Source organism: Nicotiana tomentosiformis, chromosome 5, assembly GCF_000390325.3.
Source record: "Nicotiana tomentosiformis chromosome 5, ASM39032v3, whole genome shotgun sequence".
Classification (NCBI taxonomy): Eukaryota; Viridiplantae; Streptophyta; class Magnoliopsida; order Solanales; family Solanaceae; genus Nicotiana; species Nicotiana tomentosiformis.
The window spans coordinates 87,347,747-87,363,401 of record NC_090816.1 but is presented as its reverse complement, the minus strand read 5'-3'; the positions used below and the strand labels follow the sequence as shown (position 1 = coordinate 87,363,401).

The 15,655-nt window shown below is 40.6% G+C and overlaps 2 protein-coding genes across 12 annotated transcripts in view; both read right to left on the bottom strand.

Moving 5' to 3' along the window:
• The window catches only part of LOC138891565 (uncharacterized), a 41,277-nt gene extending 34,617 nt beyond the window's left edge, over positions 1 to 6,660 (bottom strand). The window contains exons 1-6 of one of the 9 annotated variants that reach the window (XR_011407932.1): positions 6,526 to 6,659; positions 6,340 to 6,415; positions 5,548 to 5,609; positions 2,544 to 2,855; positions 2,357 to 2,462; positions 935 to 1,487 (exon numbers count right to left, since the gene is read on the bottom strand). Coding sequence is in view for 2 of the 9 variants with exons in the window: in XM_070175059.1 (XP_070031160.1) it covers positions 1,410 to 1,487; positions 2,357 to 2,462; positions 2,544 to 2,855; positions 6,340 to 6,344 (501 nt within the window). In the remaining 7 variants the exon portion in view is untranslated. Of the gene's footprint in view, positions 1 to 646; positions 1,488 to 1,622; positions 2,856 to 5,547; positions 5,610 to 6,339; positions 6,416 to 6,525 lie in introns of those variants that run through there. The other 8 variants (XR_011407929.1, XR_011407931.1, XM_070175059.1 and 5 more) reach the window with 8 other exon arrangements.
• A 915-nt stretch (positions 6,661 to 7,575) lies between these two features.
• Positions 7,576 to 15,655, bottom strand: part of LOC104086744 (OVARIAN TUMOR DOMAIN-containing deubiquitinating enzyme 12-like) — a 30,605-nt gene continuing 22,525 nt past the window's right edge. For 2 of the 3 annotated variants that reach the window (XR_011407922.1, XR_011407923.1), the window contains 2 exons: positions 13,816 to 15,351; positions 7,576 to 7,849 (listed from right to left, as the gene is read on the bottom strand). The gene's annotated coding sequence lies outside the window, so the exon portion shown is untranslated. The remainder of the gene's footprint in view (positions 7,850 to 13,815; positions 15,352 to 15,655) is intronic. The other variant, XR_011407924.1, reaches the window with a different exon arrangement.

Genomic DNA, 15,655 nt, shown 5'->3' with positions numbered 1-15,655 from the left:
CTACTGGAACTGTTAAAATACTGATCAGAGTCCGTTTACTTAGAAAGTTGACCAAAGTCAACTCAGTTGAGTTTTAAGGCCGTATTTCATATTTTAGTCAATTTGTTTCATATAAAACTTTTCAAAAAATTATACGGATTACGCACGCAAGTCGAAGAATGATAAATAGTACTTTTTGAGGTCTTAGATCATAAAAATAATTATTAAATTTAAAGATAACTTTTTAGGTCATCATAATTATGGGTTGTTCTATATTGAATTTGTTAAAAGTATTATTATTTACTTTGTAAATCTCCATTCCTTACTATTTAAGTTGAAGGAAAAATATGATTTCAAAAATATTAAAATGAGAACCCAATTAAGTAATTATTGTTGGCTTACCTGACAGTGGTGTCCGGCGCTATCATGACCTTTATGGATTTTGGGTCGTGATAGTTTGCCATTTAAGCCATTGTAAAATAGAAGGAATGAAAACATTGTAAATGTCACGGACAAAAATAAATGCCTACAGAAACACCAAAAGAATGCACTCACAAATATTGCAGAACTTCATAAAATAGATAAAACTATGAGTTGGTTTCGAGCCAGTTCGACTCTCAGTAAAAGCACCAATGTAACGATCTGATTCACACATACATACCCCTTATAAATTTTAATCACTGATGTAAATGATTATGACCAGGAAAGTAAAGAACAACAATTCTGAAAGGGACATATATGAAAGTAGTAGAAATAAGGATGAGAAGAACAGAGGAAGAAAGAAGAGGAGTTGAGAGGGAAAACAAACAGTAACAACTTTAGCCTGCCTCATAGTTTGCTCCTTACTACTAATTGAAGACTACAGAGTAATACATTTCGGTTATACTTTAATGTCCTATACATCAACCACGCCAGAAATTTTAAGCAGAAATTTTAACGAAAGGATAATGATTACCTATTCTATCGACAGTCCAAGGATGTGAAGACTCACGTATAGCACGCTTATTGGATGTTACTTCTGGTGGTGTGGGACTAACAGGAGGCTGAAATGAAGGATTTGATAGTGACGTTTCTTGAAACGAAGGAGTCAACTGAATGGAAGGAGTTGTCTATTCTGTGGCCTGAAATGAAGTGGTTTGTTGTCTTGTGGTTTGCTGTCTTGTGGCTTGAAATTAAGGAGTTGGTAGTGATGTTGCCTGAAATGAAAGAGTCGTTTGTGGAAGGAGTTGTCAGCCTCGTGGCCTGAAATGAAAGAGTTTGATGTCTTATGGCCTGAAATGAAGGAGTAGGCACTGTTGTGGCCTAAAATGAAGCGGTTTGCTGTCTTGTGGCTTGAAATGAAGGAGATGGTAGTGATGTTGCCTGAAATGAAGGAGTCGGGTGCGATGTAGTCGGGAATAAAGGACCCAATTGTGATGTCATATCTTGTGTCACATCAATAGGTTGTGAAGGGGGCACTGATTGGACTGACTTTTGCAGGTTCTAGAAACGTTTGGTCTCCGACATATCTACAATCAACAAAAAAAGTGATAGAAAACAAAATAAAAAATAAAGCATATATAAAGTATATATATATATATATATATATATATATATATATATATATATATATAAAAAATAAAAAAAACAAAGATACACAAAAATTGACATGCCTATTCAGACATATGCTCATCTATTGTAATTTGGATATTCTCATAAGCAACATCAAAAAATTGTTCAAGTTCTTGTTGTTGGTATGGTTGATTCTCATATATTTCATTTTCATCAACCTCTCCCATATCATATAAATCTCTCAGCTTTAGATGTACAGCCACACTCCATTCTTTATCAGTTTCATCATCAACATAGTAAATCATATTTGCTTGAGATGCTACAATGTAAGGATCATCATCCTCACGATCACCAATATGATTTAGTTTAGAAAAATTAACAAAGTTAAAATTCCAAGCATCTTTCTGAACCCTCTTTCACGAGTAGTGTCAGCCCACTGGTATTTGAAGAGCACAACCGTTAATAGAAAATAATTAAGCTCAATAATATCTTCTAACTTCCCATAGTACGACAAGTCTGCTTGCCTTGCACTTCTATCAGCACTAGATGCAACACAAGAGGCGTCAGAGGTAAGAAAAACTCCACTATTTTGAGTTTTTAATCCTTGATCTCTAGACAAAACTCAAAATTTGAATCCATTGATGTTATAGCAGTGAACCTTCTAGCATCTGGCATTGGATCTCATGCTAGAAACTTTATATCAGTAGAGATGGTGTCTGCAATTTTTGGGTTCATAATCTAATAATAACAAACTTATTTTAGTCAAGCATATTAAATCCAAGGACAATAGCTACGTAAAGCAAATATTATTATACCATTCACTCACCCGCTTTGGGAACCAATAAGGAAACTCTTTATTAACCTTCCTCTCTAAATCTGATGCTGAAGGTCTCCGTCCTCTTGTGCTCTTTTTTATGTGATCCCTAAACTCACTTCAAAGGAGCTAACTATATCAATTTTAATTAATTTAATCTAAACTTTTACCGTTATTCATATCAATTTTATTTACTTACTCAATAAATGGATTCACTGCTACACAATTAAATAACACATATCGATGAGCTTGCGTCTTCACCAATGGAGTCAAGGGGAATGTTAAGGAGCTTCCAACTGGTTTACCTTGTAGAGGGAAGATAGAGGACATTTCAGAAGCCTCATTAAGATTTGGTTCATCATTTACACGTCTAGGCCTATTCAGCCTTGACTCAATCCTCTCAAAGTAACGAGAACAAAAAATTAGAGCTTCTTCAACAATGTAACCTTTAGCTATGGAACCTTCTGGTTGTGCCTTGTTCCCTACGAGGGACTTAAAATGACCTAACAACCTATAACATAAAATGAAATAGGTTTAGAACAAGCACTTAACTTGAATTAATATAACATATATCAAAATTCCGAATAAGAAATATTTTAACTTTCAACAAAATACATCCACATGTAATGTACCAGACCACCTTGTATTGCTTTATCTACTAGATGGACAGTTAAATGAACCATTATAGTAAAGAACGATGGTGGGAATAATATCTCCATGTGGCAAAGTGTGAGCACAATGCGATCTTGTAACTTTTCAAGATCCGCCAAACTCAAACTTTTAAGACAAAGTTCTCTGAAAAAAGAAGAAAGCTCTACTAAGACTACAACAACCTCTTTTGGCAGCACATTGCGAATTGCTATTGGTAGCAATTGTTCCATAATGTATCAATCATGACTCTTTAATCCAAAGATTCTCCTTTGGTCCAGATCAATGCAATCAGAAATATTACTCTAGTAACCATCCGACAATGAAATATTCTTTAAAGTTGTGAGAAAGGCCACTTTCTTTTCCTTTGAAATGGTAAACACAGCAAGCCAACAATTATCATTCTCATCAGGCCAAAGATCACACCTTATACCCATATCTTGTAAATCTTTTCGTGCCTTAATATTATCTTTTGACTTGTCTTTATCATTGAGCAATGAATATATAATATTGTCAAACACATTCTTTTCGATGTGCATGACGTCTAAATTGTGGCACAACGAGTTGAATTCCCAATATAGAAGATTAAAGAATATATTTTTTTCCTCCATTGTTGCGCTGCACCTTGCCCAATATTTCTTTGTCTAGATCTACTCAGTCAGTTTTTCAAATGTAACATCAATATCTTTCAGTTATTGTAAAATATCATATCCAGATAACTTTCTTGATGGGTTTATTTCCTCCACATTTCTATCAAAGTGATGCCTCATCAATCTAAATTTATGATTTTTTGCTAAAAATCTACGATGACCAATAAAGCACCACTTTTTACTATGGCGAAGCCGACAAGGTTCTGCATCAAAATTACAAGTGGGACATGCTAAACCAGTATGTGAGTTCCAGCCAGATAAGATATCGAATCCAGAAAAGTCACTAATTATCCACATAAGAGCTGCTCGCAATCTAAAAATCTCATTCTTTGATGAATCAAAAGTTTCGACACCCTCACTCCACAACTCATTCAACTCCTTAATAAGGAAATGTAGGTAAACATTTATGTTATTTTTCGCCGTACGTGGACCAGGAATGATCATTGAGAGAATAAAATTTGGTTGTTTCATACACAACCAAGGAGGAAGGTTGTATGGAACTAAAATAACTGACCAAATGCTATAATTATTACTCATTGTGCCAAAAGGATTGAAGCCATCACTAGTTAGGCCTAGCCGAACATTTCAAGGTTCAAAAGCAAATTCAAAAAAAATTGTATCAAACCTCGTCCATGCCTCACCATCTCTAGTATGCCTCATGATTCCATCTCTGTTACCATCCTCAGCATGCCATCTCATATGTTTTTCTATTTTAGAGCACATGAACAATCTCTGCAACCTTGGTTTTAATGAAAAGTAATACAAAATCTTTGCAGGCTTCTTGATTTTCTTCTAATCTGTAGCAGACACAAGATCTTCATTTCTCTTCTTGTTAGGCTTCCACCTAGAAGTGTGACAATACTTACATGTTTTCTCATTAGCATCATTCCCCCAATATAACATACAATCATTTGGACAAGCATCTATCTTAATATAATCGAGACAAAGTTTACTAATGGTTTTCTTGGCCTCATAAAAAGAATGAGGGGTCCTTGCAAATGTAAATGCGTCCCTCAACAAATCTAGTATCATGGTCATTCCCTTGTCACTTAGCCCAGACAAACACTTTATGTGATACAATTTTAATAAAAATTCTACTTTTGAGTACTTGGATCCTTTATACAATTCTTGACTTCCATCTCTAAGCAACTCGAAAAAGTCTTTGTCATTTGAAGCAGGCTCATCTGTTAACCTATCTTCACCACCCACTACTTGTGATGGACCTACATCAACCCCATCATGACTTAGGCCCCCAAATGCTTCATTGATCAGTAATTCTACAGGATTTTCAGGAGGTAATATATTTTGTATAACCTCAATATTTCTAGAATTAGGCAACGCATTCCTTTCACCATGAATACCCCAAGTGACATAATTTTGAGGGAATAGTTTGCAAATCAAATGATCAAGCACTACATCTCTAGCGTGCCACTTTGCGAATCTATAATTTGGACAAGGACATTTTATTCTATCTCCTACAATAGCATTAGCAAATACAAAATCTAAAAACTTATTTAAACCAAGCAAATATCCAGTGGTGTTCCTTGGCTTTCTAAATATTCATATATGAAGAATCTGTTATTTAAATTCCTTTATTGTATAAGAAAATATGTGGCCTATAAATACAGAAATCTCATAGAAGATAGAAATTTTGGAAAACTCCAATAGATCAGGAAAAAAAGAAGCAGAAATATGGAGCAACTCTTATCCAACCCTATTTATAAGTATATCTAAAGTTATTTATGGACTAAAGACTTATACAGTACTAAACAACTTACAATTTATGAAGGAACTATTTCTATATCTAAAGTTATTTGAGAACTAACGACTTACACATTACTAAACAACTTGAATAAACAAAAAATACTTAAAAAAGAATTGAAACATACAAAATAAATTTCTTACCTCCATATCGACAGAATTCCAAAACCGTCTACTATAATTTTCGATAAATTAGCCTCTATGTCCTATTTGATCAAAACAATAAAAATTATACTCGAAACAGAAAAATATTTGACCAATTAAAAACTTACATAAAGCAGAATTACAAATACAGAGAACTTTTTAAAAGTAAAAGTCAATAATTCTTATATGTTAAGTAAAATGTTGTGCCTATAATCAAATTCAAAAATCCAGAATTAGAAGAAACCGGCATGAACTAGATTTTCCATCATGCAATTTAAATTATCTAAATTACTTACCCAAAACAATAAAATAAAAAATAGAAAAAAGAAACCCTAAACAGTAAAAGGAACTGGCCAACTTTAAAGTATTTTACCTAGACAAACAGGGTAATATTAATGTCAAAACTCTAAATAATAAATGTGATTTTAAATTTTTGTAGGCTCAACCAAAAGTAAAGAAAAAAATGCAAACTGATTGTAAGAAAAAAAAAATACTAGACTTCAAATCCTTAGAACTTCAGCAAAGTTAACCAATTTTTCAGTGAAAAACAAGAAAAAAAGTAAAACGTTTCTTATGATTTACCATATGTGCATGCACAAGTGTATATAAATTTTCGAAAATTTTCACAACTATTAAAAAAGAATACTTCAATTAACAATGAAGAAAGGAAAAATTTGGTACAAATCAAAAAACATCTAACATAAGAAGTAGTAATTGGGGAACTGTATGAAATATTCATTATCTAATCACGATTCCACTATTTACAACAAGCAGTTGGTAGAAAGGTTAAACCTCATGTTAATCCCACAGCCAACGTGAATTGATTTCAACTGGTAAAAAATATCTTGTTCCTAAAATATCACAATGGCTGAAAAAATATATTGTTCATCAAATGGGTGAAATGGTACAGGAGGGAATTTAGTGGCTGAATCCAAAAGCATCTAACATAAATTAACAATATATCCAAAATCAAAATACCTGTAGAGTGAGAATTTCAATTTGAAGAGATTATGGTTTCCTGCAGAGAGAGAGAGAGAGGAGTGTGAAATAAATTAGGCATTTTTTTAGGGTTGCGGAAGTTTACAACCCCCCCCCCCCACAAAAACCCCTACATTGTATAATTTTGTGGGGATAACAAATTGCTGCAAATTTATGCAAATTCCGGAGGTTACTTATACCCTCCGCAAATAAACCTCTGAAATTTACCCATTTTTTTGTAGTGTGCTGCTAGTTGCTTGATTTAGGAGCCACACATATATGAGGTGATGAGCGTATATGCACAGCTAGGTTATGACCATATCCAATAGAGATTGACTTATGATATGACTTATTTGAATTATGTGAATTTATTATCCATGTTTCATTGATTTTATGACTATGTGATGACTCATGATTATATCTTAGAAGCATGCTTAAGGTTATGACTTGTTGAATTGGACATAAAGGATTATTTTTCCATATCAAGCTTTCTTATTAAGCCGTAGTCATATTCTTCTCTTATTTGACTCGTAATTTGGTGGTCAAATGACTTAATTTAATCATGTTAAATATTATGACTAGACTCATCAATGTTGAAATTGCTCAGCGAATTGTTATGATAAATTGAATTACATGATTAGCTATAACCATCTTTTAGCCATGTGAGTTTTTATCTGCATTTCTATTATTGTGTTGCGGTGCCTCTTAATCATATCATCTCATACACATATGTATAAGTGAGAGAGCTGGATATTGAAAAGAATTGAGAATTTTGACACCAAGGACATCGTGAGCGGATATTGATTATTGATGGTATTATGATTGGATCGAGTTGCACGCTTTAGTATTATTATGATTTGATTGGGTTGCACGCCGTAACGGTAATATGATTAGATCGGATCATACGCTGCAACAATATTAGTAGTGGATCTAGTTGTATGCCGCAAAAATACTATCACGACCCAAGCTAACCCTGTCGTGATGGCGCCTATCGTGGTACCAGGCAAGCCGACCTTTCCAAGACTCTTTCAAAATTTTAAGAGAAGTGAATTAAAACATTTAAAATATCCGGAGTTTTTCATAAATACGGTATAAAACCGAAATAAAAACATGAGTGAGAAAAAATAGCCCGACATTGGGGTGTCACTAAGTCATAAGCATCTAGATAACCAAACTAATACAACCAGTGTCTAAGTATCAATACAAGATAGAAAGAAATATATAAAAGGAGAGACAAGGCCCTGCGGACGCTGGCAGCTACCTCGTAGTCTCTGGTACTCGATCTTCCCGGACTCAACGACCTCCGAATCAAACACACCTAGATCTGCACATGAAGTGCAGGGTGTAGTATGAGTACAACCAACTCAGCAAGTAACAGAAATAAATAAGGAACTGAGAAGCAGTGACGAGCTATACAGTACAGTTCATTTTAAAAGTTTTCAGCAAAGAGTGAATGTGCTTTAAAATCCTGTGGTATAAGTCAAAACAGTTCGCGCTCATGTAAAAAGGATATGAATCTTCAAGAAATTTCACAACAACAACAGATACAACCAAGTGCAACAATAAATAAAGCAGGTACAGCCTCTCAAAGCAGCAGTCACTCAACCCATCTCAACCTCACACTCTCGGCTCTCAGCCCTCAATACACACTCTCAATAGGTACCTGCGCTCACTAGGCGTGTTCAGACTCATGAGGGGCTCCTACAACCCAAGTGCTATAAGCACGGACAACTCACGTGTTGCACGGACAACTCACGTGCTATAATATCATATCTGGATCCGCACGGACAACTCACGTGCTGCACGGACAATTCATGTGCCATAGTATAAACATAAGGATTCGCACGGACAACTCACGTGCCATAGAACAATACCTCACAACCAAGCCTTCAACCTTACTCAGTCATGAACCTCTCTAGTCTCATAGCTCTCAATAAAGAAAGGGAAAGCAGCCCAAATCAAAGTGTTACAGTATATCATCAGGGAAAAACAAATAACAGAGACTGAGGTAAACATGTATAAGAATCACTATGACTGAGTATAACTACCATGAACGGAATATAGCCTAAGCATGACTTCTAACATGAAAGGCAGTCAAGTTCTAGTAAACACAGGAATGCATATAAACATAAATAAAGGCTATTAGACTTCACAGTCTCCCGGGACGGACCAAGTCTCAATCCCCATGGTGTACAACCACACGCCCGTCACCTAGCATGGGTTTCACCTCCAAACAGTCACATTATACCAAACTTCGAGTTTCATACCCTCAAGACCAGATTTAAAACTGTTACTTACCTCAACAGCATAGAACTCCTACTCTGAAATGCTCTTGCCCCTCGATTCGGTCTCCAAATGCTCCGAATCTATTTACAATCAGTACAATACCATCAATGTATGCTAAAGGAATGAATTCCACAAGAAAATATCAAATTAGACTCAAAACCCGAAATTGGCTCAAACCCGGCCCCCTGGCCCACGTCTCGAAATCCGACAAAATTTACAAAACTAGAAAACTCATTCACTCACGAGTCTAACCATACTAAATTCATCAAAATCTGACATCGTTTGGTCCTTCTAATCCTTAAATCACTCTCCAAAAATCCCTAGCCCTAACCCCTCATTTTCACTAATTACATTATTAAACAACGGGAAATCACCATATATACGAGTATTAGGGCTCAAGCAACTTACCTCACTGATAGCCCTAGAATCACCCTTCAAATATCACTCCAAAAGCTCCAAAAATCGACTTGAAAATGGTGGAAATGAACCAAATTCGCGAAGGGTTCTATTTATGGTTTCTGCCAAGGCATTTCGCACCTGCGGACAATTTCACGCTTCTGCGCCACCACACCTGCGGAAAATCCATCGCAGGTGCGGAACTCACTTAGGAGCCCAGGTTCCGCATCTGCATCACAAAACCCCGCCCCTGCGAAAGCGCACCTGCGCGTTTTCCTTCCGCTTCTGCGAAGCTGCCCAGCGTCCCCCGCTTTCCGCATCTGCGCCCCCGGTTTTGTACCTGCGGGCTCGCAGATGCGACCTCCAACTCGTACCTGCGCATCCTGCATAACCCAGCGCTGCCTGCTCCTGCGGACTCCCCTTGCTCACCAGTGACCTCGCACCTGCGTCTCCTCCTTCCGCAGATGCGGAAATAGCAGTAGGAGCAGCTTCAACTGCATTTTCCAACTTCGACAAATCTGTTAACCACCCGGAATCACCCCGAGGCCCTCGAGACCTCAACAAAAAATACCAACAAGTCATATATCAACATACAAACTTAGTCGAACCTTTGAATCACTCAAAACAATATCCAAACACAAAATTTCCCTCGGATTCAAGCCTAAGAACTTTTAAATTTCCAAATTCGGCAACCGATGCCGAAACCAACCAAACTACGTTCGAATGACCTCAAATTTTGTACACACGTCACAAATGACACTACGAACCTACTCCAACTGCCAAAATTCCATTCCGACCCCGATATCAAATTTTTCACTGCCGACCAAAATTGCCAAATTTCCAACTTTCGCCAATTCAAGCCTAATTCCACTCCAGACCTCCAAATCAATTTCCGGACGCGCTCCTAAGTCCAAAATCACCTAACGAAGCTAATAGAACCATCAGAATTAAATTCCGAGATCGTTTACACACAGGTCAACATCTGGTTGACTTTTCCAACTTAAGCTTCTACTTTAGAGACTAAGTGTCTCATTCTACTCTGAAACTACTTCAGACCCGAACCAACCAACCCGATATAATATAATATAGCTGAAAAGCACAAAAGGAAGCAGAAATGGGGGAAACGGGGCTATGACTCTTGAAACGATCGGTCGGGTCGTTACATCCTCCGCTTCTTAAATAACCGTTCGTCCTCGAACGGGTCCAGAAACATACCTGGAGTCTCTAATAGGTGTGGATATCTGCTCCGCATCTCCCACTCGGTTTCCCAAGTGGCCTCCTCTACAGGTTGACCTCTCCACTGCACTTTTACTGAAGTTATATCCTTTGACCTCAACCTTCGAACCTGCCGATCCAAAATAGCCATCGGATCCACCTCATAAGTCATATCACCCTTCAACTGAACCGTGCTGAAATCCAGAACATGGGACGGATCTCCAATATAATTTCGGAGCATGGAAACATGAAACACTGGGTGCACACTCGACAAGCTGGGTGGCAAGTCAAGCTTATAAGCCACCTCCCCAATCCTCTGAAGAACCTCTAAAGGCCCAATGAACCGGGGGCTCAACTTGCCCCTCTTCCCAAACCTCATAACACCCTTCATGGGTGATACCTTCAGCAAAACCTTCTCCCTAACCATGAAAGATACATAACGGACCCTCATGTCCGCATAGCTCTTCTCCCTAGACTGCGCCGTGCGAAGCCTCTCCTGAATCAATTTTACCTTATCTAATGCATCTTGGACCAAGTCTGTACCCAAGAGCCTAGCCTTACCCGGCTCGAACCATCCTACAGGAGATCTATACCTCCTTCCATATAAAGCCTCGTACGGAGCCATCTCAATACTCGATTGGTGACTGTTGTTATATGCAAACTCAGCGAGTGGCAGAAACTGGTCCCATGAACCCCCAAAGTCAATGACACAAGAGCGCAACATGTCCTCCAATATCTGAATAGTGCGCTCGGACTGCCCGTCCGTTTGAGGGGTGAAAAGATGTGCTCAACTCAACCTGAGTACCTAACTCTCGATGCACGGCCCTCCAAAACTGCGAAGTGAACTGAGTGGCCCTATCTGAAATGATGAAAACTGGGACACCATGCAGTCGAACAATCTCTCGGATGTAAATCTCAGCCAACCGCTCTGAAGTGTAAGTAGTACCAACTGGAATGAAGTGCACGGACTTGGTCAGCCAATCCACAATAACCTAAATAGCATCGAACTTCCTCGAAGTCCGTGGGAGCCCAACTACAAAGTCCATGGTGATCCGCTCCCACTTCCACTCCAGAATGTCTAATCTCTGAAGCAAGCCACCCGGTCTCTGATGCTTATACTTAACTTGCTGACAGTTGAGACACCGAGCTACAAACCCAACTATATCCTTCTTCATCTGCTTCCACCAATAGTGTTGTCTTAAATCCTGGTATATCTTCGCGACACCCGGATGGATGGAGTACCGCGAGCTGTGGGCCTCCCCAAGAATCAACTCCCGAAGCCCATCTACATTAGGAACACATATCCGGCCCTGCATCCTCAACACACTGTCACTGCCAATAGTCACATCTCTGGCATTACCTTGCCGAACTCTATCCTGAAGAACAAGCAAGTGAGGGTCATCATACTGACGCCCCCTAATACGGTCATAAAGAGAAGACCTGGAGACCACGCAAGCCAATACCCGACTAGCCTCCGAAATATCCAATCTCACAAGCTGGCCCGCTAAGGCCTGAACATCCAATGCCAAAGGTCTTTCTGCTACTGGAAGATATGCTAAACTCCCCAAACTCTCCGCCCGGCGGCTCAAAGCATCGGCCACCACATTGGCCTTCCCCAGATGGTACAGAATAGTGATATCATAGTCCTTAAGAAGCTCCAACCATCTCCGCTGACGCAAGTTAAGATCATTATGCTTGCTGCAGACTCCGGTGATCAATATAGATCTCACAATGAACCCCATACAAATAGTGACGCCAAATCTTCAAGGCAAGAACAATGGCTGCTAACTCAAGATTATGGACAGGATAATTCTTCTCATGGGTCTTCAACTGGCACGAGGCATAGGCAATCACCCTGCCCTCCTGCAACAAAACCCAAACAATTCCCATCCTCGAGGCATCACAATACACGGTGTAAGAACCTGAAGCTGATGGCAAAACTAACACTGGAGTTGTGGCCAAAGCAGTCTTGTTCTTCTGAAAACTCTCCTCACACTCGTCCGACCACCTGAATGGAGCACCCTTTTTGGGTCAATTTGGTTAAGGGCAAAGCAATAGATAAAAATACCTCCATAAAGTGACGGTAATAACCCGCCAAACCAAGAAAGCTCCTAATCTCCGTGGCTGAGGGCGGTCTAGGCCAACTCTGCACCGCCTCTATCTTCTTCGGATCCACCTGAATACCCTCACTGGACACCACGTGCCCCAATAATGCTACTAAACTGAGCCAAAACTCACACTTGGAGAACTTTGCATACAACTTCTCCTCCTTCAATCTCTGTAATACAATCTTCAAATGTTGAGCGTGCTCCTCCTGGCTACGGGAGTACACCAGGATGTCATCAATGAATACAATAATGAATGAGTCCAAATGGGGCTAGAATACACTGCTCATCAAATGCATGAACGTTGCTGGGGCATTGGTCAGCCCAAAAGACATCACCAAGAACTCATAATGGACATATCGGGTCCTGAAAGCTATCTTAAGAATATTCGAATCCAGAATCTTCAGCTGGTGATACCCAGACCTCAAATCAATCTTGGAGAACACCCTCGCTCCCTGAAGCTGGTCAAATAAATCATCAATATGAGGCAAAGGATACTTGTTCTTGACTGTGACCTTGTTCAATTGCATGTAATCAATACACATTCTTATGGAACCATCCTTCTTTTTCACAAATAGAACCGGTGCACCCCAAGGTAACACACTAGGCCGAATAAACCCCTTATGAAAGAGTTCCTGAAGTTGTTCTTTCAATTCCTTCAACTCCGCCGGTGCCATACGATACGGTGGAATAGAAACGGGATGAGTGCCCGGCACCAAATCAATACCAAAGTCAATATCCCTATCAGGCGGCATGCCCGACAGGTCTGCAGGAAACACATCCGGAAAATCACGTACCACCGAAACAGAATCAATGGTAGGAGTCTCTGCACCAACATCCCTTACAAAAGCCAAATAAGACAGGCAACCCTTCTCAACCATATGCTGAGCCTTTAAATATGAAATCACCCTACTTGGTATATAATCTACAGAATCTCTCCACTCAACCCTCGGAAATCCTGGCATAGCCAACGTCACGGTCTTTGCGTGACAATCTAGAACAGCATAACATGGAGATAACCAATCCATACCCAATATCACATCAAAGTCAACCATACTGAGCAACAATATATCTACTCGGGTCTCTAGAACCCCAATAGTCACCACACATGTCCGATATACACGATCCACAATAATAGTATCGCCCACAAGAGTAGATACATGTACAGATAAAATTAAAGACTCACGGGGCATATCCCAAAAATGGGTGAAACACGATGAAACATATGAATACATGGAACCAGGGTCAAATAATACGGAGACATCTCTGTGACAAACTAAGACAATACCTGTAATCACAGCAGTTGAAACAATAGCATCTGGTCTGGCAGGGAAGGCATAGAAACGGGCCTGGCCACCCCCTGATCTGCCTCCCCCTCTAGGGCAACCCCTAGCTGACTGGGCTCCGCCCCTAGCTGACTGAGCTCCACCCCTAGCTGGCTGAGCGGGTGGTGGAGGAACTGGTGCTGGTGCTATCGGCCGAGTACTCCACTGTGGAGTCCCACCCAATAGCCTAGGGCAATCACTCATAATGTGAACAAAATCTCCGCACTCGAAACAACCCCTCCTCTGACGAAACTGCTGCTCCTGATGCCCAAAAGAACTACCCGAGGATACCTGAGCGGGCGAGGCATGATGAGAACTCTGCGTTGGTAGTGCACTGAATGATGACTGGCCCTGCTGATGACTGTGAGAACCATGGCAAGATGATGCATCACGGTGAAATAGCCGAGCTGTCTGAGCCTGTCTGAAATGACGACCCCTACCGTGCTGGAACTGACCCCAAAAGGAGCATCACTGAATCCACCCTGACCACGAGACCTCTTGGCCTCCCTCTCAACTTTCTCCTGACCGTGAACCATCTCAATCTGCCGAGCAATGTCGACAACCTCATCAAAGGTAGCACCAGACACCCTCTTTATGGTCATGAGCAACCGTAGCTGAAAAGTGAGACCATCTATAAACCTCATGATCCTCTCCCTGTCTGTGGGAACCAACCAGATAGGATGACGGGCCAACTCTAAGAATCGCAACTCATACTGCGTCACAGACATGTCGCCCTGGCGAAGCTGCTCAAACTGCCTGCGCAGTTCCTCTCTGCGGGACTGAGGCACGAACTTTTCCAAAAAGACTACGAAAAACTGCTGCTAAGTAAGAGGTGCTGCGCCAATAGGCCTACGCCTCTCGTAAGTCTCCCACCATCTGAGTGCAGCCCCAGAAAACTGAAAGGTAGTGAATGAGACCCCACAAGTCTCCAGAATACTAGCAGTACGAAGTATCCTCTGACACCTGTCCAAGAAGTCCTGAGCATCCTCTCTCTCTGTGCCACTGAAAGGTGGCGGCTGGAGTCTCCCAAACCTCTCCAACCTATGCTGATCATCCTCAGGCATAGCAGGAACCACATAATCCTGTGCAGCTGCAACCAGTTGGGCTGGTGGTGCCTCCGGTGTCTAAAGCCCCTGAACAACCTGCTCGGGTGTGTGAGCAATGGGAGTCTGAATGCCTCCCCCGGCCTGAAAAGTGGTTACGGCAGTCGAGATAGAGACCTCCTGAGCAAGGCCGATAAACGCTGTCAGAATCTGAACTAGGGCCTCCTGAAGGCCTGGAATCACAATAGGCACAGGTGATGCCTGAGCTGGTGCATCAACAACTGGAACCTGGTCCTGATCTGGGACAACTGGTGGATCTGCAGGTATTGCCCCAGCTGCTGTACGGGTTGTACCTCTGCCCCTACCACAGCCTCTACCGCGACCTCGGCCTCTCGCGGCCCTGGCTGGCGGTACTGGTGGCTGACCCTCCTGACCGGTAGCACGAGTCCTCACCATCTGTGAGAGAATGAAACAACAAATGTTTAGTTACTAGAATCAACAGATTTGCACGATAAGAATTCAAGAATGTGGAATTTTTCCTAAAGGTTCTGCAGCCTCTCGAAGATAAGTACAGATGTCTCAGTACCGATCCGCAAGACTCTACTACACCCGCTCATGACTCGTGAGACCTATATAACCTAGGTTCTGATACCAATCTGTCACGACCCAAGCTAACCCTATCGTGATGGCGCCTATCGTGGTTCTAGGCAAGCGGACCTTTCCAAGACTCTTTCAAAATTTTAAGAGAAGTGAATTAAAA